The 25,735-nt window shown below is 39.0% G+C and overlaps 1 protein-coding gene across 2 annotated transcripts in view; it reads right to left on the bottom strand.

Moving 5' to 3' along the window:
* Positions 1-2,366: 2,366 nt before the first annotated feature.
* LOC132391576 (folliculin-interacting protein 2-like) overlaps positions 2,367-25,735 on the bottom strand; it is a 96,317-nt gene continuing 72,948 nt past the window's right edge. For both annotated transcript variants that reach the window (XM_059964945.1, XM_059964946.1), the window contains 7 exons: positions 24,879-25,025; positions 23,149-23,318; positions 20,158-21,553; positions 14,483-14,639; positions 13,189-13,386; positions 9,819-9,934; positions 2,367-6,924 (listed from right to left, as the gene is read on the bottom strand). In XM_059964945.1, coding sequence (XP_059820928.1) covers positions 6,846-6,924; positions 9,819-9,934; positions 13,189-13,386; positions 14,483-14,639; positions 20,158-21,553; positions 23,149-23,318; positions 24,879-25,025 — 2,263 coding nt within the window. In that variant the 3' untranslated portion in view covers positions 2,367-6,845. The remainder of the gene's footprint in view (positions 6,925-9,818; positions 9,935-13,188; positions 13,387-14,482; positions 14,640-20,157; positions 21,554-23,148; positions 23,319-24,878; positions 25,026-25,735) is intronic.

Raw genomic sequence — 25,735 nt, 5'->3', positions numbered from 1 at the left:
GACCTTCATGGGTAGAGACTAGGGAGAGTTGGTCATGCCACTTCATTGCCAGTTGACGTTCATGGATCCTTATGGATAGCTTTCTCCCAGCTTGGCCGATGTACTATTTGCTGCAGACCCTGCATTGGATTGTGTAGATCAAATGGGTAAAAACTAGGGAGACACACACTGCAGCACGATGGAACTAAAGGATAAAGAGGAGAAACAAAACATCTCTTTGAAGTATTTGCATGAAACAGATGCCCACGTAACTTCATATGAAAGTGCCTACGAGGTTGACAACACTCCAACCAAGAAGCAACCAAATGGATTGTGGTTCCATACATCTGAAATATCTCGGAAATGACTCGACTGCTCCAAGAACACAGAATCTCAGTTGCGCACAAGCCAACAGCAACGTTGATGAGAGTACTCCACAGAGCAAAAGAACAAACCAAGCTATTGGACAAGATCAGTGTGGTCCACAAAGTCCAATACAGGACTGCAGCAAATACTTGTTATGAATGTACCACAGCTCTGAGGGGCCGAAGGGACGGGAGCAGCCCCCTCCTTCCGGAGAATCGTAAGAGCACTATTAATTCGGGTCTCGGACCCAGGCAAATGAGAGACAATGTAATGGTTTTGGCCATGGCTCTTAGAGACACCTGTGCTGAGGGCATGACCCTGCTATGTGACAGCTACCATGTATATGGACACCCTCGGGCAATGTGGGGGTGGGGATTGCATCACCCTACTTTGATGGACATCTACAACTCTGCAAGTCAAGATAAAATGGGACTGCAGGAGGCGGTACCCCAGAGAGACGCACCAGAAGGACTCGATCGCTCAACGCTCCCGTGATAGCTGGAAGCCAGTCAAAAGCCACGTGCGCTCCGTAACTTCTCTGCCTGGGGAGCGGGTGGCTGATAATACCGAGAAGGACTTCGAACTAATAACAGGAAAACAACGCTCCCCTGATTCAACGGCGTTGCTTCGTCAAAGACCCGGGCAAGTTTTGTCGTTTCTCCTCACTCTCTCTGAAACACGTGAAACCCAGCGATTGCCCAAGAGACTGAAGGCTGCAGACTTCTGAGTGACTTTTATATTTCCAATGGACAATATATTATCCCCTAGACAACAGTCGAGATTATTTCTTAATGATGATTATTGCTATACCCACGCTTTAGATTGAGTTTGCCGATGTGTATGTTCTGAAAGTTGGTTTAACCTTAATTTTGTGCCCCCTTTATGAATAAAACGTTTGAAAATAGTGCCATCAGACTCCAACAGACCTCTCTATCTTTGCTGGTGAGTTATCCAGTTACGGGTTACGTAACATACTAAGTCAGCCAAACTGGGTGAAAATTATCCAGAAGGACCCATGAACGTCAACTGGTTGTAAAGCAACACAACCAAATCTCTGTAGTCTCTAGCCATGAAGACTGAGAGGACCACACATCTGACTGGGCATCAGTGAACGTTCTGGTGTAAGCAAACACATGGCGTGCAAGAGAATTTCTAGAAGCATGGTTCTCTGCAAAACAATTCTATAAATGGACAGGTAGATCTTGATCCTATTTATGAGCCAATACAGGCAAAATTCTAGACCACAACACTTAGTGTTTGCCATGCAACCAATCAGCGACAAGACCACTCCCTGTGTCACCGTTGAGCTTCAGAAATGGCAGCTAATCAGCTGATCAATAAGTATATAAAGGCCAAACACTCAGAGGACTCACCACAAGTAAAAAATGCACTGATGATGTCTCCTTGTGTAATGATGAAATGTTTGCAAATGGATTGCCAAGATCAGAAAACAATTCAACCCTACCATTTTGTAGTCCACATAGATAGCTGATAACCCAATGATATGAATACTGAAATTTCCAAGTCCAGGTAAGCAACACCTCAAGCACTCTCCTCTAACACATATTTAGTGGGTCCTAGTTTCTAATTCTCTTATTTGTTCATTGCTGCCATCCCATACTTGGTTCCATCTGACCATAAATCCCTTCCCACCTGGTTTCACCTTATCAACTCTATCCCCCAACCACATCCACCCCCCATCCTATAATAATGTATACCACTAACTTTCTGCACTTGCTCAGACCCGATGCAAGTTCTTGAACTTGTACTTCTGTTTCCACAGATGCCGCTCAACTTGTTCGGTTCCATCAGTGTCCAGTTTTTTGTTACTCATTGGGTTGGGTACTCAGGTGGCATAGACAACCCAACATTTTCATAGCACATAAAGGATGAAGAACCTTACCTTGGAAAGCTGGTGAACATGAACTTCCCGTATCACGCTGATATGCAAAGCACAACTCAAAAATAAGTAGCAAGATTAACGAAAAGCAAATGCATTCCAATCTGAAGACAACACATGCTTTCAAATTACCAAAAAAATGATATTTAATGCTTTATTGCACATAAAAGATTCAAAATGATACATTGACATTTGCATGAAAATGTTCGATTTAATCCATCATCGAACTGAAGAGATAACAACAATGTGGTAAATAGAAGTTTCTAGAACATGAAGAATCCAATTACATTTTAATCTGAAACTTCTAATTCTGTACCATACACAAGTTATTTTTTCCTAAAGCTGCAGGATTTCAGAATGTCTTAAATTTCCATTGTTATTGTTTTAAACAATGGACAGGAACAGGCTTTAAGTCTACTTGACAGCTAAAAATGTCAAAATACTAAAGTAAAAGATCAACATTAAGTACAATAAAATGTTATCCATTTGTTTCACTGATCATATAGCTACTAGAATAAAATGCAGCTAACTGGGATTGGTACAGGATTTCAAGAGTGTAAAGAACGTCAAGAGTTAAACATTGACATGAACAATAACAAATTAAGGAACACCTTTGTCAGCCATTTATACTAAAAACTTACATTCAAGAACTATTATCTTCCATGCAAACCAGTGTTTGTAAAATCCATTCAACACAAATTTTTAAGATATCACAACAGAAAAGCTACACCAAAAATTATGCTTAGCATAATTAAAACATTCTCATCATGCCACATATCATTTTAGGAATTTTTTTGTAGCAAATTAAAAAAAAAACACAAAGACAAATTTCGGAAGGTAAGATATTGCAAACATAAAGGAAGTTTGGATTCCTGTCAGCCAACTGAGGTAGTTTTAACAAGTAGCATTTCTCAGAAATTTTCAGCAAGTTCAAATTCCCACTTAAAATAGAAATGTACTTCAGTGTTTTCTTGTAAAAAAAATAGCTTTATGAAAGTCTTTAGGCTTCTCAGCTTATCCATATTTGAACACTGATGTATTGAGATTAAGCTTTGACATTTATACTGTAGTAAAGCCTGCTGAACCCCAGCCAATTAAATTCACAATGAGAATTTAGCAATGCGCAGAGTAACTGCAGCATTTGTTTCACTTGAGAAGCAGACAGTGGTAACATTAAGATGCAAACATAAATAAGGAAAACACATCCCACCTGGAATTGAAAACAATCTAAGCAGAAGATAATGAAAATTCCCCAAAACATCGTTCTCACTATTGCAAGTTACAGAGCGTTCTTACAGATTGAACAATGAAAATACAAAACTCTGCATCAACTACAGTATAGCAATAAAGAGACAAATCAAGGCATTCATATATGAATGCAATCATTAAGTACATACATTTACTCCTATAGCTTGAGTTTTTAAAAGAAAGACTGGAAGAATATTAACAGCAACTGAAAACTAAACCTTTTGCTACTGGTACAATATTTCCGGATACTTGTATGTTGGTCATTGGTTTGTACTCTTGAGTTACCCAGAAATTAATTTTTACAATATAATGGCCAATGCTGACGGATAAAAGGGAATTAAGAGATACTCATGCAATTTATCCAATATTTAAATTCGGATGATCTGAAAGTTTTAAGTCTGATGAACTTAAAAAATATTGAAGTGTCAACATAGGGTACTGAAGGATCAGCAAATATGCCAGGCCAATAAATAACACCATAAGAAACATCTTTAGCAGAGTCAGCACATTATTGATGATTTTGATATTCCCAGGCAAATTCCAAGCTTGTCCAGAATCTGTTCCGGTAAGTTTGTGAATTTACACACCAAATATCTAAGCAACTTTTTAGGAGCAGGGTCAACAGCAGCTCAAGTTAGTGACTACAACTATTGTGCCAAAGTTATGGAATATCAAGGAATTTTGTTCTGTTTCTAAGAGCTTTGTCACTTCCCTAATTCTAACAAAAGATCTGGAGCCTAAAGGTTAATAGTCCTCTTTTCACCAATACTGCCTGACCATTTGTCGTTTTATTTCAAATAACTTTTCAAATAACTTGCACCATTGAGAATTCAGCAGATACTCTACATTTCTCCACAAAAAAATGGTCAGCTTGTCAAGCTGTCACAGCAGCTTTCTGAGCTGCCTCCCTAGAAAAGGTGAATCAGTGTAAACTCTATATTAGGAAAGGGAATAAACTGTGTTGGTATTCAAAACAGAATGTATTAGGCTGCCAAAGCGATTCAGTGACAAGATTTAGATGCATGACTCAATAGGAACAAAATCCATTTTATCTCGATGAGTTCTTCTACCAAAGAATCAAAACACGTGGTTACTAATAACTCAGCTTATGCAGTAAATCCCAATATTAATCTTTGAGTCAAGTGGCTGCAACCTCATCCAGGTTTTGTCTGTGCTGTAACTTATCTATTTTAAGATGACATGACTCCTTGTGTCTTTCACTTTCCACTATAGCTATGGTGGGATTTCAGGAAAACAGCAATGGGCCTGTTGGATGCTGGATAACACACCTCCCACTGCCTTGATACATAACAAGTTATGGACCAAAGTAATGTGGATTTCCAGATGTTTGCAATGCAGATTACAAATGATCAGTTCCTTTCATCACTGCAGAAGATTTTAAAAGGGGTTAAACTTCAGCAGGAATATATTCAGTATTTTTTGTAGTTTACTCAATTGCAAAATTTTAGATCTGCAGCTGTTCTGATTGGCAACCAACAAGTATTTGTGGTAAGAAAAGTTAAAATGCTGATTTGTTCTCAACTAGCAGTGCAAGTGTTCTCAGATTTTCATGTTTTATCAAAACACTATTGTAAAATTTCAGGGCAAATCCATTTCAACTTTATCTAGCGACAGTAGATTCAGGCATGATGCCCATAACCTTCCAAGAATAAACATGCAGACTTTAAAAACCTGTTACATTTCTAGTTTCCACGGATTTGCCAAAAAGCTCCAGTTTTCCCATATTATGCCAGAAGAAAATACTGTACCAGCTTTATAACTGCTTAAAGTACCTGAACAGTAAACTAAAGCACCACCATTTGTTTCAAAATTTGATTGAATTCTTCCCATTAATTCTAGTCTGTTAAATATAATCAACTGTAATAACATTTGAGTGTAATAGAAATCTGCTTATACGACCCCTGCCCACAGCTAGAACAAAACTAAAAATGTTGGACTCAATACTTCGCCTTTTCACAGAAACTATAATGTGGTGATTTCCTCATTACACTTTTGGGACAGAATAATGAGATTTCTCTGAAGACACAAGAGACCACAGATGCTGTCACCTGGAACGAAAAACAAACTAAGAAGTCTTCCTTGAGTTCTGAGGCACGGTCTTGATGCAAAATCTTTGCCTCCACTAACTCTGCCTGACTCACTGAGTGCCCCCAGCAGTTTGCTTCTTGCTATGAAGTTTCACTAGCCAGTAATTATCTGAAAAGTTACTATTTGTAAAAGTTTTTTTTTGTACTTGGCTGGTCCTTCACAGTAAAATGAAATGGGAGAGGGATCATCTCAAGAGTCCTCTGAACATTATTTCACATACGTAATGGACCAGTGAGCTTGGCATTCTGTTCCACAGAGAACAATGCTGGCTTAGATATACCTAGCTGTTTGTTAATTTGCTGTTACGTTATTTAATTTGATTTTTAAATCAAGAAGTTTCTAACACAATTCTCACTAGCCAACTCCATACTGTATGTTTACAACACACCAGATTACAAATCATCCCTTCCCTCACTCCATTCAGCATCATACATTTCTTTACTGAAGTCAGTCTGAACTCAAATACTTCTTACAATTTCATTACAATGCAAAAGTTTCAGTGAATTTCCTGTACAAAGCCGATATCAATATTAGTTCCAACATCCTGCTCAACTAATACAAGAACATTAACTTGCATAAACTTATAAATCATCGTAAACACTTATTTAAAGATAACACAAACATTTTAAAAATGCCTTTGTCCCTTTGAATAGGAGTACAAATAAACGAAAAAGTTGTCAAACTATTGTACAATGTAAACAGACAAATGCTCCAACTCTACTTTCTTTGTTATTTTTTGCAGGACAATACAGTATCCATGTGATTCAGAAATGTAGAATTAACAGATGTGATCATAGGCATTTCTGAACAGGAATGCTATGTGTTGTTTTTCTAACACTCAGTTATGCACCAATTAAGGCAATTGTTGATTGTTGAAGTGATTCAAAATTTAAAGCACAGTAAAAGCAAGACATGTCAACCTGGCCTGTTTTTTTTTGAATAACTGGTTTTGTTTGAAATACATGCTTTTAATTTTAATTTTTAGAATTTGACTTGCGAAAAAAAACTCCAAGCATCAATTATTAAAATTCCTCACTGAGAGACACTCGTGCATGTCACAAAATGTCTGAAAAGTGATGGAATATTTGCACTGCTTATTGGATGCACATTTCAGCTCTGATCCAGTCATCATTCTCATTAAGAGAAATAAACATACATAACAAAACTTTCCAACTTTACAGCATCCGGTGCTCAAGTCCATTTCTTTCTGTCCCTTCTGGTCAACTACTTCTGAGGTTTCAGTTTATAAGAGTATCTGGGCAACAGAAGGAGAATGAGTACTTGCTATTGCAGACAAGAGAGGCAAATCACTTGATTCAATTCTGCAAAAGAAAAGTAAAATTGCTAAGTTTCTTTTCTCTTTGATCCAACAAACCCCTATCACTCTATGACATTCCCTCTCCCCTTTTATTTACTGATCACCCACACACTCCTCCCACAGATTCTCCTCACTCCCCTCCTCTTATTCCATGTTCTACCGTCCCCTCCAATCATATCCCATCTTCAGTCTTATGTTATTTCCTTTCCATCTATCACCTCCCAGCTTCAAATATCATTTGCATCCTATCAGCTCCCTCACTTGGATCCACCCATCACCTGCCAGTCCTTGTCCCTCCCCTTTAGCCTTTTATAGTAGCTATCTTCCACTTTGCAGTCCAGATGAGAGGCCTCTAGCTGAAACAGTGACTACCCATTTCCCTCTACAGATTCTGCCGGACCAACTTTCTCCAGGCTGTCGTGTTGCTCCAGATTATAACATCTGCAGTCTCTTTGTCCCTCTTCAATTAGCAAAATAGTTGAAACCAACTTTTGGTAAAGAAGATGGATCACTGGAAAATACACAAATTTGAAGGAAGTTTGCAAACTAGCCACACACACACATACCATTCAAACAAAGGTAGAACTTCCATCTTTGGAAGATCATACACATCCCTGCAAGTTGACAGATTCTCCATCTGAATAAGGCAACATGGCAGGAGGGTTAATTGGTCACCATGCCACAGGAAGAATGTGATTAATTTGGAAGGTGAACAAAGATTTCACAAGGATGATGCCTGAACTGGTATTATAAGAGACTGGATAAGCTGGACATTTTTCCCTGCAGCAAAGGAAGCTGAGGGGGAACTTTATAAAGATTTATAAAATCGTGCAAGGAGTATCAGGAGGACAGAAAGAAGGCATGAGGTTGGTCTAGTGGGCATGGTGAAGGAGAATCCCAAGGGCTTCTAGAGATATATGAAGAGGAAAAGAATAGTAGACAAAACTGGTCCTGTGAAAGATCAAAGTGGTAACTTATTCATAGAGCTGAATAATTTTGGGTGAGATCGTAAATGGATTTTCTGCATCTGTATTTACACAGAGTCTATAGAACTGAGGCAAAAGAGCATTGAGGTTATGGACCATATACCAATTACAGAAGAGACGTTTGCTGTCTTGAGGCAAGTTAGGGCAGGTAATTCCCATGGTCCTCAGAAGATGTTCCCCTGGACCTTGTGGGAGGCTAGTGCAAAAACTGTAGGGGCCATAGCAGTGATATTTAAAATGTGCTTAACAATGGGTGAGGTGCCAGAGGATAGATAGCTATTGTTGTTCTGTTGTTTAAGAAAGGCTCTGAAAATAAGTCAGGAAATGATAGGCGAGTGAGCCTGATATCAGTAATGGGCAAATTATTAGAAGGTATTCTAAGGGACCAGATATATTAGATAGACAGAGACTGATTAGGGACAATCAGCAGGGCATTGTGTGTGATAGGTTGTCTAACCAATCTTACAGTTTTTTGAGAAAGCTACCAGGAAAGGTGATGAAGGGAAGGCAGTGGATGTTGTCCACACAAACATTAGCAAGGTAATTAACAAGGTCCTGCATGAGAGATTGGTCAAGAAGGTTCAGTCATTTGGCATTCACAATTAGGAAGTGAATTGAATTAGAAACTGGCTTTATGGGAGAAAGCAAAGTGGTGGTAGATGGTTGCCACTCTGACTGAAGCAAGTGGCTAGTGGCATACTGCATGGATCTGTGCTGGGTCTGCCTATAAAGACGATCTGGATGATAATGTAGTAAACTGGATCAGCAAGTTTGCAGATGACACCAAGATTAGGGGTGCAATGGACAGCAAGGAAGGCTATCAAAGCTTACAGTGGGATCTTGAACAGCTGGGAAAGTGGGCTAAACAATGGAATTTAATGTAGACAAGTGTGTAGTGAGGACAAACCAGGGCATGCCTTGCATGCTGAGTGGTAAGGCACTGGGAAGTGTGGTAAAATAAAGTGGTCTGGAAACACAGATGCACAATTCCTTGAAAGTGGCATCGCAGGTAGATGGGTTGTAAAGAGAGCTTTTGGTACATTGGCCTTCATAAATCAAAGTATTGAGTCCAGAAGTTGGGACGTTCTACTGAAGTTGTATCTGACATTGGTGAAGTCTAATTTAGAGTATTATGTGCAATTCACCTACCTACAGGAAAGATATCAATAAGATAGAAAGAGTGGAAAGAAAATTTACAAGGATGTATCCCAGGTCTTGAGGGATATGGAGAGAGGTTGAATAGTTTAGGACTTCATTTCCTAGAACAGAGGAGAATGAAAGAAGATTTGATAGAGGTATACTAAATGATGAGGGGACATAGATAGGGCAAATGCAAACAGGCTTTTCCCACTGAAATTGGGGGAGATAGAATGAGGTCATAGGTTAAGGGTAAAAGGTGAAATATTTAAAGGGAACATGAGGAGGAACTTCACTCAGAGGGTGGTGAGTGTTGAATGAGATGCTAGAGGTTGCAGGTTTGATTCCAATATTAAAGAGAAATTTGGACAGGTATCTGGATGGGAGGGGTACGGAGGGCTATGGTCTAGGACTAGGCAAATTAATAGTTTGGCATTGATTAAGGATACTGTAACTATAGCACAAAGGCAGAGCTTAACTTTGAGTGGGAAAAGCAAATTCAGAGAAAAAAAAACAAAATTTGCCACAAAGTAACTTGTATAACTATGACATTGGCATAACTTGATTTTAAAAAAAGATGCCATAGTATCTTTTACAGGCACCAAAGTAGTGGTTGCAGAGTTTAATCTGCAAGGTTCAATGGGCACATTTTCAATACTGCACTGGAGTGGCAAGCAAAAATTTTGAGATCCAGTCACTGAGGTCTAGATAAGAACTTGAACACAACCTTTTGACTCAAGCAAATAGGTGAAATTATTTAAATACTTTGATTTACCCGAGCACCATTCCCAGTTCTTTTACGTGGACTCTAGCGTGGCCCTTGAGGTATTCAGACAGCATCTTACTTTTAAAATACAACTCTTGAAGTCTATCCTCAAGATGGATTACACACTGTGATAAAAAAGAATGTCAGAATTAATTTCACAAAAATGAAATTCTGTGTAAAATAAATATACACAGACAACTCCTATCAAAACTATTTCAAAATATGTACAGCCACAAAATGCAAATAAATTCCTCTTGAAGTAATCATTACCGTAGATTCCGGACTACAGAGCGCACCTGATTAAAAGCCGCACGCTCTAATTTTAGAAAGAAAATCAATTTTGTACTTGTACAAGCCGCACCGGATTTTAAGCCGCCGGTGTCCCACGTTGTAATATGAGATATTTACACAGAAAGATATTACACGTGAGGATTTTTTAACTTTTAATTAAATCCGTATGGTAACATAAACAAATACATATTGCAAATGCTTTTTTTCGAACAGTGCCTGTAACACAGCTACTTTTAAATATACCTACATATCAGTAACACACAAATTACGTTGCGTATACTTTTTTACTGAACAGTGCACGAACAACATTCCAATATCTCCTAACGACTGGTAAAAAAATATATATACTGCAGCCTACCAGGAAAAGTTATTGATCGCCTTTAACTTAAAAGCTGCATCATATGCTTTTCTTCGAGTGTTTTCCATGTTGATGAGGGTGAGTACAAATGACTGATTTACAATAATTTAATTGTGAAAGTGTGCTTGATTTATCGTACAATTTCATTGGACCTCTGTGAACTACTCATCAATTTTATTGGTCTTGCTATGATCCCAGCCCCCTCCTTTGTGAGAATCGCAAGAGCACCCCTCGAAGGGGGGGGGGGGTCAGTAGACCCAGTCGGAGAGAGAGAGAGAGAGAGAGAGAGAGAGAAAAAAACGTGCTGTTACGAATCCCGTAACTGGAGAACTTACCAGCAAAGATAGAGAGGTCCGTTGAAGTCTGATGTCACTATTTTCAAACGTTTTTATTCATAAAGGGACACAAAAGTAGGGTTAATACAAACATTCAGAGACAACAGTCGCTGTTGTTATTCTGTATCCCTGGTGGGACCTGCAATTTGGCACATCTCTCTCCGACTGGGTCTACTGACCCCCCCCCCACCCCACCTTTCGACGGGTGCTCTTACGATTCTCACAACGGAGGGGGCTGGGATTATAACAATACAAATTGCACGTTCCACCCGGGATACAGAATAAGGCGACAGCGACTATTGTCTCATGGAGACCACGTGAAAAGCCCTCGGGCAAGGTGGGCTGGTTGAGAGAGAGACTGCATCATCCCAACCTGACTGACTCCTGCGACCCAGTGAGGAAGTATAAAGGAGAGTCTAAGGGGGACAGCCCCTCAGACGCACCAAGAAGACATGAGAGTGTTCCCGCAGCAGCGGGAAGCCATTCTGAAGGAAGCCACGTGCGTTAGATTCCGGGATTGGAATCTGTGGCTGGAATCACAGAAAACCGCTTTAACTAACATCGGGGAGAGGAAACCAACGCTCCCCCGATTTCACGGAAGATTCATCAAGACTCAGCAAGTTCTTTCTCTTCTCCCCCAATCTCTCTCTCTCGGTCGCCCCACGTGAAACCCAGCGATTTTCAAAGGGCTGAGGCCTGCAGACTTTCAGAGTGACTTTTATATTTCCAACGGACAATCTATTAACCCCTAGACAACAGCAGAGCTCACTTAATGAGTATTACTATACCCGCGCCTTAGATTGAGTGTTGACGATGTGCACTATCTGAATGTATGTATTAACCCTACTTTTGTGTCCCTTTATAAATAAAACGTTTGAAAATAGTGACATCAGACTTCAACGGACCTCTCTATCTTTGCTGGTAAGTTCTCCAGTTACGGGATTCATAACAGTCTACTGTTACGAGGCAAAATGTTTTTGGCGGCATGAAAAAAAACATGCATTAGCCGCACCATAGTATAGGCCGCAGTGTTCAAAGCGTGGGAAAAAAGTAGCGGCTTATAGTCCGGAATTTACGGTACCTCATGAATGGGAAAATGTAATTGCATTGACTCAACAAATATTAGAAACACAACTTTTGCCATCATTTGATGGTAATTTTCCACTCAGATAATTTCAGCTGATTATCAAGGAGCTTGTCTCTCTCATTTTCAGCAGCAATAACTTGCGTTTACATTGTCAATTTTGCAAAAAAAAAGGCAGAACACAGGTGGACAGCTAGGAAAGCACCACTGGGGAGTTAAAATTAGGAGGTAACCAATAGAAATCTCAAGAAAGGAGTTTTTGAAATTCATTCCAGCAATTAAAAAAAAACTTGCACTGTCCTTCCATTATGCACATTTTGTACAATGATTTCTTGCACTGATTTTATTGGAATTGGTACTGCTAATTTGTAATCAGTTGTGTAATCTCAAAAGGGATCAATGCTTGGGTTCCTGTTGTTCACAGTGACTCGGATGAGGGAACTGAATATAATATTTCCAGTAACACAAAAATGGTAAAAGTTTTGGTAGATGTACAAAGAGCCCTGAATGCCTTTGAACACCATGTTCTAAAACCAAACATGTAGATCCAGCAACAGAGTAGCACGTGCTACTTCACTGCAAAATGTTTTGAGTATTGGGACTTGGTGAGACCTCTGGAGTGGTGGGTGCTATTGTGGCTTCATACCCAATGATGTGCACGCCACAGGCAGCAACAAAAGTTTATCAGACTGATCCCTTGGATGGTAGGACTGTCATATGAGGAGAGACTGGGTCAACAAGATCTGTATGCAGTAGAGTTTAAAAGGATTAGAGATCTGATTGACACACAAAATTCTGCCAAAACTTACTACAATGGATGTGGGGATGACATTTCCCTGAAAAAAAAGGGGAAGGAAAGTGTTCAGAACTAAGACATCACATATCATTTAGTACTCGGACCAGAAGAGATTTCTCCACTTAAAGAGTGAATTAAAGATGGAATTTCTCACCATAGGCTTTGGTGGTAAAGCTGTTAAATACTCTTGAAAGAGATAAGAATTTTAAACACACAAGGCATTTAGCAGTAGGAGAGGTGGGAGTAGGATCACATTTTTATGAAAAGGCAGAAAGGCCTGCTCCTGCCTGTTTATTGCTTTGCTCCTTTCACATTTACAGTTGATGACCTTTCAAACTTTCCAACAGAAGCAAAATGAAAGAGTTAATGTTTCAGGTCAATGCTACTGCTGACCTGCTCAATAACTCCAGCGCTTCTAGTTTTTAATTTCACATTTCCAGTCTCTGCAACCTTTTGCTTTTCAAGCAGAAAAGAAGTTTGACAACCGCAGCACTATTTTATAGTGATGTACTTACAAAATCAGCTGGAAGCTGTAGCTTATAGAGTTGAAGAATCGACTGCAGCAGGCAGGACACAAAGTTAGAGACCAGTATTTCTTTGCCAAGTTTGTTATCCACCGCCTTCCTTTGGCTTGTTGCAACTTGGACTGACCATTTATCTGTGTCTGCAATAATGCAGATGGCTTCTGCAATGGGTTCATCTAAAACAGGATGCTAAAATGCCAAAGAGGAAAAAAGGTTACATCAGCAATTTAACATTTTCCCCTCATAATGTACGACTATTAACTCATGTAATTAAATTCCATTCAAAACACCGACAATCACACCAATTCCATGCTTCCAAGTAAACTTCAATAATCTGTCTCTTTGACTAGTTACATGAGCACATGGAGAAACTGGAAATCAGCAGGAGGAGCTGGCAGAATGTTATTTCAATATGACCTTGCGTGCTCTGCAGGATCAGATGTCCTGATTGAAAGCTCACACAGGTCTGAGTTACTCTCACCCCTACACTTATGTAGCCGGTTATAAAGGCTCCAACCAAGTCCCCCATTCATGAAGCAAATCCCTTTTCCGAAGTAATGGCAAGAACTAAGGAACTAGAACCATCGACTTGTTGGAAGGTTTCCCAGCACTCTCATATATTAACAACAAAACAGCATTTTTGATTTGTACTAAAGAAAAAGTTGGTGGTAAACGTGAATGGCCCCATTCCATTCTGGCAGGTAATTGAGATCCTACAGGATCCCAATATTTCAATGCTATTTCATGCTACTTTTAAGTTGAACTTTGGCCCTGATTAATCTTCTAACTCATCTTTTTAACCTAATAGAATAAAATTGATGCCACCATTTTATCAACTCCACAGTGCAGTTTCAAATTTAATTGCATGTTTTGAATGAAGCAAAATTATCTTGAGTGATGATTGATGAATAATGAATATATAGGATTATTTTTGTAAAAGTATTACTTACTCCTGTCAGTTTTTATTTTTCCTAATATTTCTTAAACAATCTTGACAAAAAATCATTATAAATGGTAAGCAACATTCAAAGTCCATTAATTATCAAAGTATGTATGCAGTAGACAACTCAGATTTGTCTTCCCCACAGACAGCCACAAAACAAAGAAAACCATGGAACCTGTTCAATGAAAAACGTCAACACCAGCCTTATGTGCAAAAAAATTATGCAAATGGCAACACATATACTATCCCCCCCTATGCACAAACAGCAACAACGAACTAGCGAGCGAAAACACAGAAAATAAAACAAGATCAAAAGAGACCTTATTCGGTAACATTACTGACCTGCACAGCATGAGCCAAATCTGCCATTAAACAATGCTTCAGCTTCTCATCTGAATTAATTCCATGCAAAACAAAATCTGGGACATACTGTGGGCAGTAGCCTCCAAACAAGGATCTTCCAAAGTTATTGAGACTTGGTTTGCTGTTCATTTTAACGCTGCAAGACAACCATAGGGAAAAGATGTAATTTGAAAATGTTACTGCATCTAATCCACAATTGTTCAGCATTTAAGTATTTATCTTGTAAAGCAAGATAAATACTTAAATACTCTTCTTTCAAAATTCCAGGATGAGGTTCATCAGGACCCAGAAATTGTGCTGCTGCAAAAGGAGGTTAGCTGGGGTTGACCACGTAACCGCAAAAGTCTGTACCAAACCACAGACTGCATATAGGTGAGATTTTCTATGGTACCACCAGCCAGCTCGATTAGGGCATTAGACAAAGTAGTTACAGATCTGAAGACTAAATCAAAATAGATTGAGATAAGCAGATAAATTCCTGCCCAAACACATCCTTGATAATAAATAATAACCCTGTAATAAGATGTATTTTTTAAAAAAACAGCACTTTCAGTGCAGACAGGAAGGAATGACGTAAAGTGTACAGAGGATTCTGGTGAATTGGACACACTGGGACTGGTATATTTTGGTCCAATTAAGTGGCCGCCTCAATTAGCCGAAGTTTTGTGGAAATAGATAAAAAGATATAAAATAGACAAATTACCATCTAACCAAGTAAAAACTTCTGTATTTAAATGAAATACAGAACAAATTAGAAATACTTCCAATACTACCTACAGTACCATAAAACCATAGTTCCTAATAGTTATCGGAAGAATTCATCCAGTGTACATGCATGTTCTTTTGATTGTGTATGAACAAAATCAGCACAGACACTGAGTGCAGATAATGGTCTGCCTTCTACAATGCTTTCAACGATTGCATCCTCCAAATCTTCACTTTCATTTCAATATACAAGATGTTCGTGGATACCTTCAAGGTGTTCGTACTTCCTAACTTGCTGAAGTAGTGAAATTGTTTCATTTTCACTCCCGACTGTTTCTGGCATCTCCAACTTGAACGCCTGAAACGATGGTGAGCAAAACAGTTCTGAATTGTCTTACTGCTTATCTCTCGCCATCTGTCAGTGACAAAAATCACTGCTTTTGGAAAATAAACACACACAACAGATGTTATTTAAAAAGCAATCACTCTCAGCATAGTGTGCTGTCTAAAGGCCATGCAAGTGCAGACGGCTGACGGTAGTTAGAAACTGCTCCACAACAGCTTCCACCCTCTGTCCCATATAAACAAAGGGAATCCTGGTTTTTCTCGAGTTAGCTTTCATTGTTTCAGAGTCATCCCAAATATACAGCTCACTTGATTAACCAATGGCCCAATTAACTGGAATCCACTGTATTTACATTCTTCTGATGGCATCCACTCCATGATTGAATTCACAGATGTTTGAAAGGGAATAAATAATCAAGATTCTGAGATGATTCTAAGAACATTAATTCACAACTGAAAGAATTTTACAGTACTTTTCACATCCTACACTTTTCTAAAGCACTTTGCAAGTCCACATCTCACAGGAATCAAATTCAGGACTTGCACAACTGCATCCAAATTGTTGTTTAAAACCTCTGTGGCAGCCTACTGTTATATCTCAAAGAGCTGCTGTCTCATAACTGCAGTGAGGCTGGTTCAATCCCGACCTCTAGGTGTTGCATTTGTGGAGTCTGCATATTCTCGCTATGACTGCACGGGTTTTCCTCAGGGGCTCAGGTTAAATCTAGTATCCTAAAGATGTGCAAGGTTATTTGTTAATTGACCATTATAAATTACTTAAGTGGTAAAATCTGGGGGTTGGGGGGAAATTGATGGGAATATAGTTGATAAAACAGAATGAATAGAGCATTAATACAAGTTGGACAGGAAAAATGGACCAGCCATGATGAAATGGTAGAGCAGACTCAATGGGCCCAATGGCTTAATTCTACTCCTATATCTTCTGGTCTTAATATACACTCGGTGGCTACTTTATTGGGAGTGTTCTGTACTTAATAAAGTAGTCACCGAGTGTGTGTTAGTGATCTGCTGCTGTAGCCCATCCACTTCAAGAATCAACGTGTTCTGTGTTCAGAGATGCTCTTCTGCACACCACTATTGAAACACATGGTTATTTGAGGTACAGTCACCATCCTGTTAGCTTGAACCAGTCTGGCCATTCTCCTCTGAACTCTGTCATTAATAAGGTGTTTTCACCCACAGAACCAGCCGCTCATTGAATGTTTTTTTGTTTTTCCACACCATCCTCTAAACTCCAGAGACTATTGTGCATGAAAATCCCAATCCATTGGTGTTGGAGATACTTAAATCATCCCTACTCAAATCTGGCACCAATGATCCTTGCACAGTCAAATTTACTTGTACCTCATTTCATCCCCATTCTAATGAACAACAAGTGAATTTTTGACAACGTCTGCATGCTGTTTGCATTGAATTGTTGCTGATTAGGTATCTGCATTAAAATATAGGTATTCCTAATAAAATGCCCACTGCTCATATCTAGGTGCTTGGTATTGAATCAGTAATGAGGACTGATTAACATACTTAATTATAAAGAGAACAATGATATTCAAGAAAGATCAATCTCTGGGGACAAATGGTTTTCACCCTAGTGTTTAAAATTAGCACATAATGTTATTTCAGAGTGGCACCCTGGTAGATAGGGACTCCACTGACAGTAAGACAGCTAGTAATAAATTAAGCTTAAGAAATCAGAAGAAATTTCTTCACAGTTTGGTAATGACATGTAACATAATTGCATGATGCATTTGATGAACTAGTATAGGTGTGCTTACGGATAGCCAGATTAGTTTTCAGGGATTACAAGGTTATGCTGATTGAATTAGAGCAGTAATTTTGGGCTAATGATTTTGAAAAGCACAAAACATTCAATAGCCCATTTTGAGCTTTACATTTTATCCAAATGAAAATATTGCAACAGCTGTCAATTTCAATGCAAGGTAGAGCACGGACATTCATTTAGATCCGTAAGTGATGCACGAAAACACTTTTGGAAAAGGATCATATTAAGACTAGAAATAACTTCATAGTCCATATACATAAATTATTAAGATGCCAGAAATGGCAAAAAAAATTATATATGCAGAAGTTTGATAGAAATACAATCTCAATATTTCATGATCAGAATAAAAGCGTTAGAATTCTGATCGGAATCAGAATTCAGATAGGCCGCATGAAATCCTTGCTGGAGCACACCAGGACATCACATTTTATACATTACTGAAACAGGCCTTTTGAGCCACTGGGTCCATGCCAACTATCAAACACCTTATTTTCCCCACGTTCCATTCAGAAGGACACACTGGCCTAGGGGAGTGCAATTTAAATTTTCAAAAATGTGGAATTCAAACGACTTTGAAGATCAAGTGATCTTATCAAATGTTTCAAAATTTGAAGTAGTACTGTTAAGTAAAGCTATTTCTGGTCAGAAAAAAAATCTTGATCTAAGCCACAAATAACATTGGACAGCAAATTTTTTCTAAAGTGTTGTTTCCGCAGAAATTTTTACACATTCACATGGGAATTTAAAGAAACAAGAAATCAACTTCTATTGCATTTTATTAACATTTAGTGCATTTAATTGCATATTGGCGCTGATGTTTTGTAATAGTTCAATTAAGCTGAAAATGTTATATTGATGATTTTCTTTAGTACTCAGTATCTCCAACAATAATGAGCCAGCATTGATGGATTCCAGTTGCCCTGATACCATTTCTCCATGACCACAATGTCCTAATGAAACCTTTCACCATATTCGTCAATGACAGTGTCAAGATTTGCAGGGAAGAAGTCTAAAATGGGAATGCAGAAAAGTTAATCTTTAGTGACATGTTGCCCTTCATGGCTTTGTATGCTTGAACAACCAGCTTGTCAACCAGCTGCATGTGGTTTGGTGCTCTACAGCTGTGAAGAAAATTTTCAGCAACATTCATTAATGCCTTCATCCAGTCCCATTGGAAGTCCTTCGAAATGATTGTCATTGATGATCTATTTGATTTATGGACCAAGAAAAATGCCTTTGGTAATCTTGGCATCAGTTATTCTGGGAAACATTTGCCTCAGATATCAAAATTCTTCACCTTCCTTGAATATCGCTTCCACAAAATTTTTCATCAGCCTCAGTTTTATATGAAGAGGAGGCAAAAATATCCTTATTGGATCTACAAGATGCTTATGTGCCACACTTCTCAGCCCTGGAACCAAATGCTTATGGAGTGGTCAATCCTCTTTAATGTAATGAAATTCTTTAGCATGGCTGTCCCATTCGCAAATGAAACAGAAGTACTTGGTGTATCTTAGCTGCATTCCTAGTAGTAGTGTTACTACTTTCAGATAACCACAGATGTTCCAGTTATAGTTGCTGAACTGTAAATGTTTCAACAAGACTTCCAAATTTCAGTAGTTATCTTTCATGTGTACTGTAAAGCCGATTGATATTGAAAGGTGGACAGTGCCACTTGTGTAGCAAAACAGCTTTCAGGCTTAACACTGAGGAATCAATAAACAGATGCTATTGCTGTGGGTCACGCTGGCAACACAAAGCATGTCCAGGCTTAACTTTTCAGCTTACGTTGTGGGCAATGTTTTAATTGACTTGAATTATAAATTCAAATAACAAATACAGGTGATTCCAAAAAAATGTGTGATAGGGAAATTTCATGGTGATTTTCATGATCAGCAGCCCAAAATCCTTTAAGATCGACTCAAAAGTATTCATGAAGCAAAATCTTTGTTGTCCAATGTAATCAGAGGCAAACTTCTGATGAAAGAAATTAGAAGCAATTCTACACACCAAGGCTTGGGAAGTTTGGAATTAATTCTCTTAATAAACAGCAATTTATTTTATGAGAATGTATAATTTTAATCTGAGATCAATGAATGCTTTGTTAAATAATATAATGGTATGTTGAATGACCAGGTGAGCAAGTAGTCTTTGGGGTACTGTAAGCCTGTGTCTTTATTGATGCTTTGCTGCACGCTTGAGTGCTCGGTGGGGGGTGCCAATGCTTTTTTGTTGGTGGTGGAGGGGGGGGGGGGTCGCTGCCTTGCTGCTGATTGTGTGTGGGAGGGGGAACTGGGGGAGCTTTGGGGTTCTAACGTTTTAACTGTCATTCATTCTCCGGGGTACTCCTCTGATTTAGTGGATGTCTGCGAAGAAAAAGAGTTTCACTCTGACGTTGAATGTACCTATTGAAGAGATATGTGGGAAGGGCAGGTATATGAAGTTTGGCAACAGAAGTGACAATCTCACTTATGGGAAGACCTAGACTTTATCACTTTGTGGCAGAGGAATTTAGAAGAGGTCACATCACAAGCAATTTCCATTAAGTTAATTAGGTGAAAGTCAAAATAAACTGAGAATGCTGGAAATTTAAAGTAAAACAAACAATACCGTGAGGTAGTCAGCGGGGACCATTTCTGGTTTTGTTCTAGTTAGGTTCAACCAGTTAGTTTTGCAGACTCTATGGCTATGTTGCAAAAACAAAATTCCTATTCATAATCATTTCAAAACAACGTATAGTCTTTCAATATTATTTTTCATTGTCTATTGAAAGAACTTTTCACTCCATTAATGATCTTACCTTGGTGCAAGAAGTTCAAACTTTGCCACCCGAGCTTGTGTCTCATTACAGCATTCAAGTCCTTGCTTCAATGGATTATGGGAGCTCTCTTCATCATCACTGTCTCCAAGGGCACTGTCAGAACTTTCATTTCGAGGAATGTCACCATCTATCCTTAGTGTAGATTTCTTCCCAGAACCCTCTTTTTCCCCATAGGGGATGTCGGAAATGATTCTGCCTTCACTGTTCTGATCACCAGAACTAGAGCTAACCATAACAGAAGCAGTTTTCATGTTACAAGTCCTCATTGTTTCAACAACTTCTTTATCATTTTGCCCACTTGGTACAGAGGATTCGGCCGCTGCATCTGTTTTGTTGCTGCAAGCAACCTTGGCGGTTAGTTCTCTTAGTGTACTTGCTTCAATACTATTGTTCTCAGTGAAACATTCCAAGATATTTTTTTCATGAGGAACCCTTGAAAGGTGATGCTGCCTCTTTGCCTCCACCCTTTCTACAACTTCAGTTACCTCTGACTGGTCCACAACAGGTTGACAGAAACCATCAATTTCTGACAAAGCAGTATCCTTTGGTATGGGAAAATCAGTACTCTTTTCTCCATTTTTTTGTTCAATATTTCGTTCCACCACCCTCCTTCTAGAGTCAATGTCTGAATCAGGTGAAAAAGAACAGCCAAGTTGAAACATCACTCTGTCTTGCAGGCGTGGGCTCCTCTGAAGGGGCCTTTCTGGACAATTTATGCCCGTACTGGCACTGGAATCTGCAGATTTTATTGTTGGCGCCAACTTAACTGTGCCTAATGACATCAAATCAGGAGAACTTTTTACCAGCCCATCTGCCTCATGTGTGTGTTCCTCATCATTACACGCAACTGTATCTCTCACGGACTGCAGCTTGGTTTCCTGAACTGGCGCCGTAATCGCTCTTAAACTGACAGTATTGTCCAGATTGGTTTCATTTCCAACTGAAGATACTCTACAGCACTGTTCAGAGGTCTGCCTCACACAAGTATCAAGTTCAGTATTTCCACTGCTGCTAGGTCTGAGACCTGAATCTACACTAGTGTGCTTGTCTTTTATTACAGCAGTTCTTTGTCCAGCATTTGTCAAAGACTGAATTGGAGTCATGGGACCAGGGTCATCTTTATGGACAGTGACTACTACATATTCAGATTTTTCCACTTCTCCCTTCTCCAGTATAGTGCTGATCATGGCTCCTGATTGGGCAGTCTCACTTTCGGAGAGCTTGCCCTTCCATAGCATCTCATTCTCCTGAAGATCTGAGCATCGTATGAAGTAAGTAAGTACATAAAGTATTTGCTGAACGAGTTCTTTACGCTTCCCAACTACCACAGTTTTGGTAAGCCTCACTGGTGAGCCAATTGCTCCATATAAATCGCCTTAAAAAGAGAAAAAAAAGTATTAACAGCTTTTAAAAGGTAATCAAAACTTTTAAATGCTTTAAAAACTCCATTTTTTTGGAAAAATAAACAAGTTAGGCACCAAGATGCACAAGGAAGTGTTCCAGTTTAAACTTATCCCTCAAGTAAACACGTTACAGTTCATTTACTTCGTTAATGGTTATAGATCATTTGTTACTGTACAGCTTGCATAACTGACAATATTTTGATGGCTGTGAAGGATCAGAATCAAGTTTAATGTCACCGGCATATGTTGTGTTTTTAAATAAGTTGTGCAAAAATAAAAAGTGACGTAGTGTTCCAGGGTTCAATATCCATTTAGAAATTAGATGGATGAGGGGAAGAGGCTGTTCCTGAATCATTGAGTGTGTGCCTTCAGGCTTCTGTACCTCCTTCCTGACGGTAACAATGAGAAGAGGACATGTCCTGGGTGGTGAGGGTCCTTAATGATGGATGCCGCCTTTTTGAGGCATCATTCCTTGAAGGTGTCCTGGATATTACGGAGGCTTGTACCCATGATAGAGCTGACTATAAAGAAATGAAAAGGGCTAGAGAAAAGCCAACTTCTTTGCAATCTTGGAAAAGCACTAAATGAGTGCAGATTTAAGATACTGGGCACTGCTCATTTAAAAACAATACCTATACACAGACCAGTATCTCCCGTTTCTGTCTCCCGTTTCACTCACTCCTGCTGTTCTTTTCCTTAAGTAAACCTTCCCAGGTCCACTTTGCAATGAACTTTGGTTCATACGATCAAACATGTGTATGGCTGAAAAGATCAGAGGACCAACTTTTTAAAAATCAGAGGCTGGTGCAGAGTAAGTGGTAGAAGTATAATTACAACACAGAAAGACACATGGACAGGTACATAAATAGGAAAGATTTTGAAGAATATGGGACAAATATATTTCAAAAGGCATGGATAATACAAGAGGCAAAAATCATTTCGTATAGGAGTAGTTGTGATTTGGAATTCACGACAAACGGGTGGTGAAAAGTTTACAAAAGGGAATTCGTTTAATGAGCTACACAAAAAAAAACTGGAAAAGCCAAGGAATAAGGATAACTTGATGAAACAGATGTGATGCATGAATACCACAATTCTACGTGCCTTCAGGATTTAATCCATCACTTTATGCTGCACTTGTTGTTTTAACCAATACCAACTACTCTCAAATTTATGTTGTACATGAAGCAGCAATACTTATTGCAGCTAACTGAAAAACAAGACACAATCCCAATTTTCTAATGCAGACTCAAGATTTTGAAATCAGCAGCTCTCAAGAAAAACTCCAAAATTTGGTAGCATACTTAATGCTTCCAAACAAAACTGGAAATTTCTAAGTGAAAAAAATCAAAGCTGTGAAAGTTGGAAATTCGTAATAAAAACAGAAAATCATTCAGTAAATCTGGTAGCACTTGTTGAAAAAGAAATGGAGTTAATAGCTCCAATATGAAGACCTTTCACAAGAACTGGGGAGAAAAAGAGAAACTGCGCTTGTTTTAAGATTGAGGTATTGGGGAGACACAGCTAAGGCAAAGGGAATATTCTTGAAGAAGTGAGCTGTACTTACCAAGCTGAGCCCAGAGGGGATTGTACGGATGTGATTTACCCAGTAAATTCACATTCTGTGATGCATGTTTCTCATGAAATGTTTTTATGGGCGGAAGGTCATTTGGCATAACTGTGGGCACCCAGGCCAGATGATATGTGAGCACAGCTGTCAGCAAAGCTGAAAGGAACCTGAAATTGGAGAAGAATCTGGCTTACCAACAGCTTCAAGACCACCTTAAACTTTGAATACTGATGAAATAGGCACGTCACAAAATGAGGCCTGCTTCCTGAGCCTGTGCCAATGCCTCGGCTGCACCTTTTGCAAGTCCAAAAGGATTTAAAGCCTCACCATTGCCATTGTCCTACAAAGCAAAATAGTCTGTGAGTGACTACTAGGCCTCATGCAGAGGATCCCAAGGTTCCATACCTGGACCACTTTGGTGTCCGTTTGACTACTCACTGTTATACACCTTTTCAAATAGTTTTTAAAATGCAAATGACTACCAAATTGTAATAGGTTGTATTGATCAGCACCTAAATTGGTCATTCCCACTTACAGGAATGAGCGTGGAAAATGCCCTTTGACCCAATGCATTGAAGCTGATCAAAGTGCTAGCTGAGCTAGGCTGTGTGTGGCCAATATCCCTTTAAATCTTTCCTATCCATGTCCATATGTCTTTTAAATGTGTAATTTCAATGACCTCTATCATTTCCCCTACAGCTCATTTCTTGCACACAGAACCCTCTGTTTCTGTTGCTAATCAGCTCCTTCCCACAATTCACTAGATAATGAGCAGCCCAACTGAATGAGAATTATAGGGAGAACTAATCTTTTACTAAAATCAGTAATTTACAGGGGATATGAAGGCTCATTTTTTTCTGATTATGGAACCACAATATAAAGAAAAGCTACCTACTGAGAAAATGTAGTAAGTACTGCCTCAGGTTACAAATGCAAGCAGGTTTAATAAAGAGACTTAAAAATGCTATTAAACAGTAAGTGAAAAGAGCTGCTCTAGATGCCAAAATGGTGGAGAGATGTTATTAGCTGACTGACTGACCCCTACTCAAATTTAAATTATGGAAAAACAGAAATGTCACAGTTAGAGAGAATCAAACGTCTTTGAATCTACATGGTTGGTATCCAGATCAAATGATTAACACTTCAGATGAAACCACCTTTGCAGCTATGTGACCAATGAATCAAAGTACCAAAATGAAGAGGTAGATGACAACAGGCTATTTTGCTGGAACCCAGGTTTGCTCTCTGTTGCCACATTGAGCTTCTGGTAATCTCATCTATCCATCTTGCAAAGCAAAGCACGCAAAACAGACCTTTGGTGGGAATCCTGAGGACCAGTCTTAGAATGCCTCTGCTTGTTGCTATCAAACACCCTCGACGATTACAAAGCATTATGCTAATAGAATTTAAAAAAAACAAAAAATCTCTGACCTGCAGTGGTGAGTCCAGAGCACAGATGCATCAGCATGTGACCTCCAGTCACACTGGGTTTTTAACCCCCTCACATGGGAACACAGAAGTCAGAGACAAGTCTACCAATGAGGATGACTTTGGTATAGGTTCTTTGCAAACCCAGTGGCAAAAGAACAACTCAGCCCAGTGTCTGAGAGAACACACCTAAAGTCAATACAGTTTACCTGCAGCTCTCTAACATTGTATAAATTACTTTGTGATACTTTGACATGAGAGAAATGTCAATTTTAATATTTAAGAGAATGTATACATACTGATTCTTAGTCAACTGCTCTATCAGCAAGGTAAAATCTCTGACAAAGCGATGACACAACTTGTTCTTTTCTGATGTATTAAACATCATGGTAAGCCAAGCAGGGTCAGTGATCCTTGGTGCAGAGTAAAGATTGTATATTGTGGTCCTGAAAAGCAGAAACAATTATAACCATCAGGATTTTCTTGCCATACATTACTTATACATCAATGCATGTATTATTTTATCAGAGAAGTTTACTATCACACAATAGAAGTAAAAATAGACATTATTTGCTGTGATCCAAATACCATTTCCTACTTGGTCAAAGTCTTTTCACAATTTTTCCGACTGTTTCTTTTTGTAGTTTTACGAACCCCATAACTGGGTCACTTACCATCAAAGATAGAGAGATCTGTTGAAGTCTGATGGTACTATTTTCAACAGTATTTATTGATAAAAATACACAAAAATAATATCAATGCAAACATACAGATAATATACGTCGTCAATACTAAATCTAAAAGTGTGGGTATAATAATAATCAATAAGAAATAAGCTCTATCGTTGTCTAGGGGATAATGTATTGTCCGATGGAAATATAAAAGTCACTCAGTTCATTCAGGCTGCAGCCTTTGGTTGGAGTCGAGAGATTTTTAGAAACTTGCCGGCTTTTCCTTTTTATGATTTCGATCCTTCGAGAGTTCCGTTGGTGTAGCCGGTCCTTTAGCTAAAGCCGTTCTTCCGTGGTAAGGCCCTAATCCCAGGCAAAGGGAAAGGACGCACGCGAGCCCCCCACCGGCTGTCGCTATTCAACGCTATCACGGGATTTCTAGCGTTTCTCCTGGTGCGTCTAAAGGGGTTGTTCCCCAGACCCTC

Source organism: Hypanus sabinus, chromosome 3 (genome assembly GCF_030144855.1).
Source record: "Hypanus sabinus isolate sHypSab1 chromosome 3, sHypSab1.hap1, whole genome shotgun sequence".
Taxonomy (NCBI): Eukaryota; Metazoa; Chordata; class Chondrichthyes; order Myliobatiformes; family Dasyatidae; genus Hypanus; species Hypanus sabinus.
This window is presented reverse-complemented; position numbering and strand designations above follow the sequence as displayed.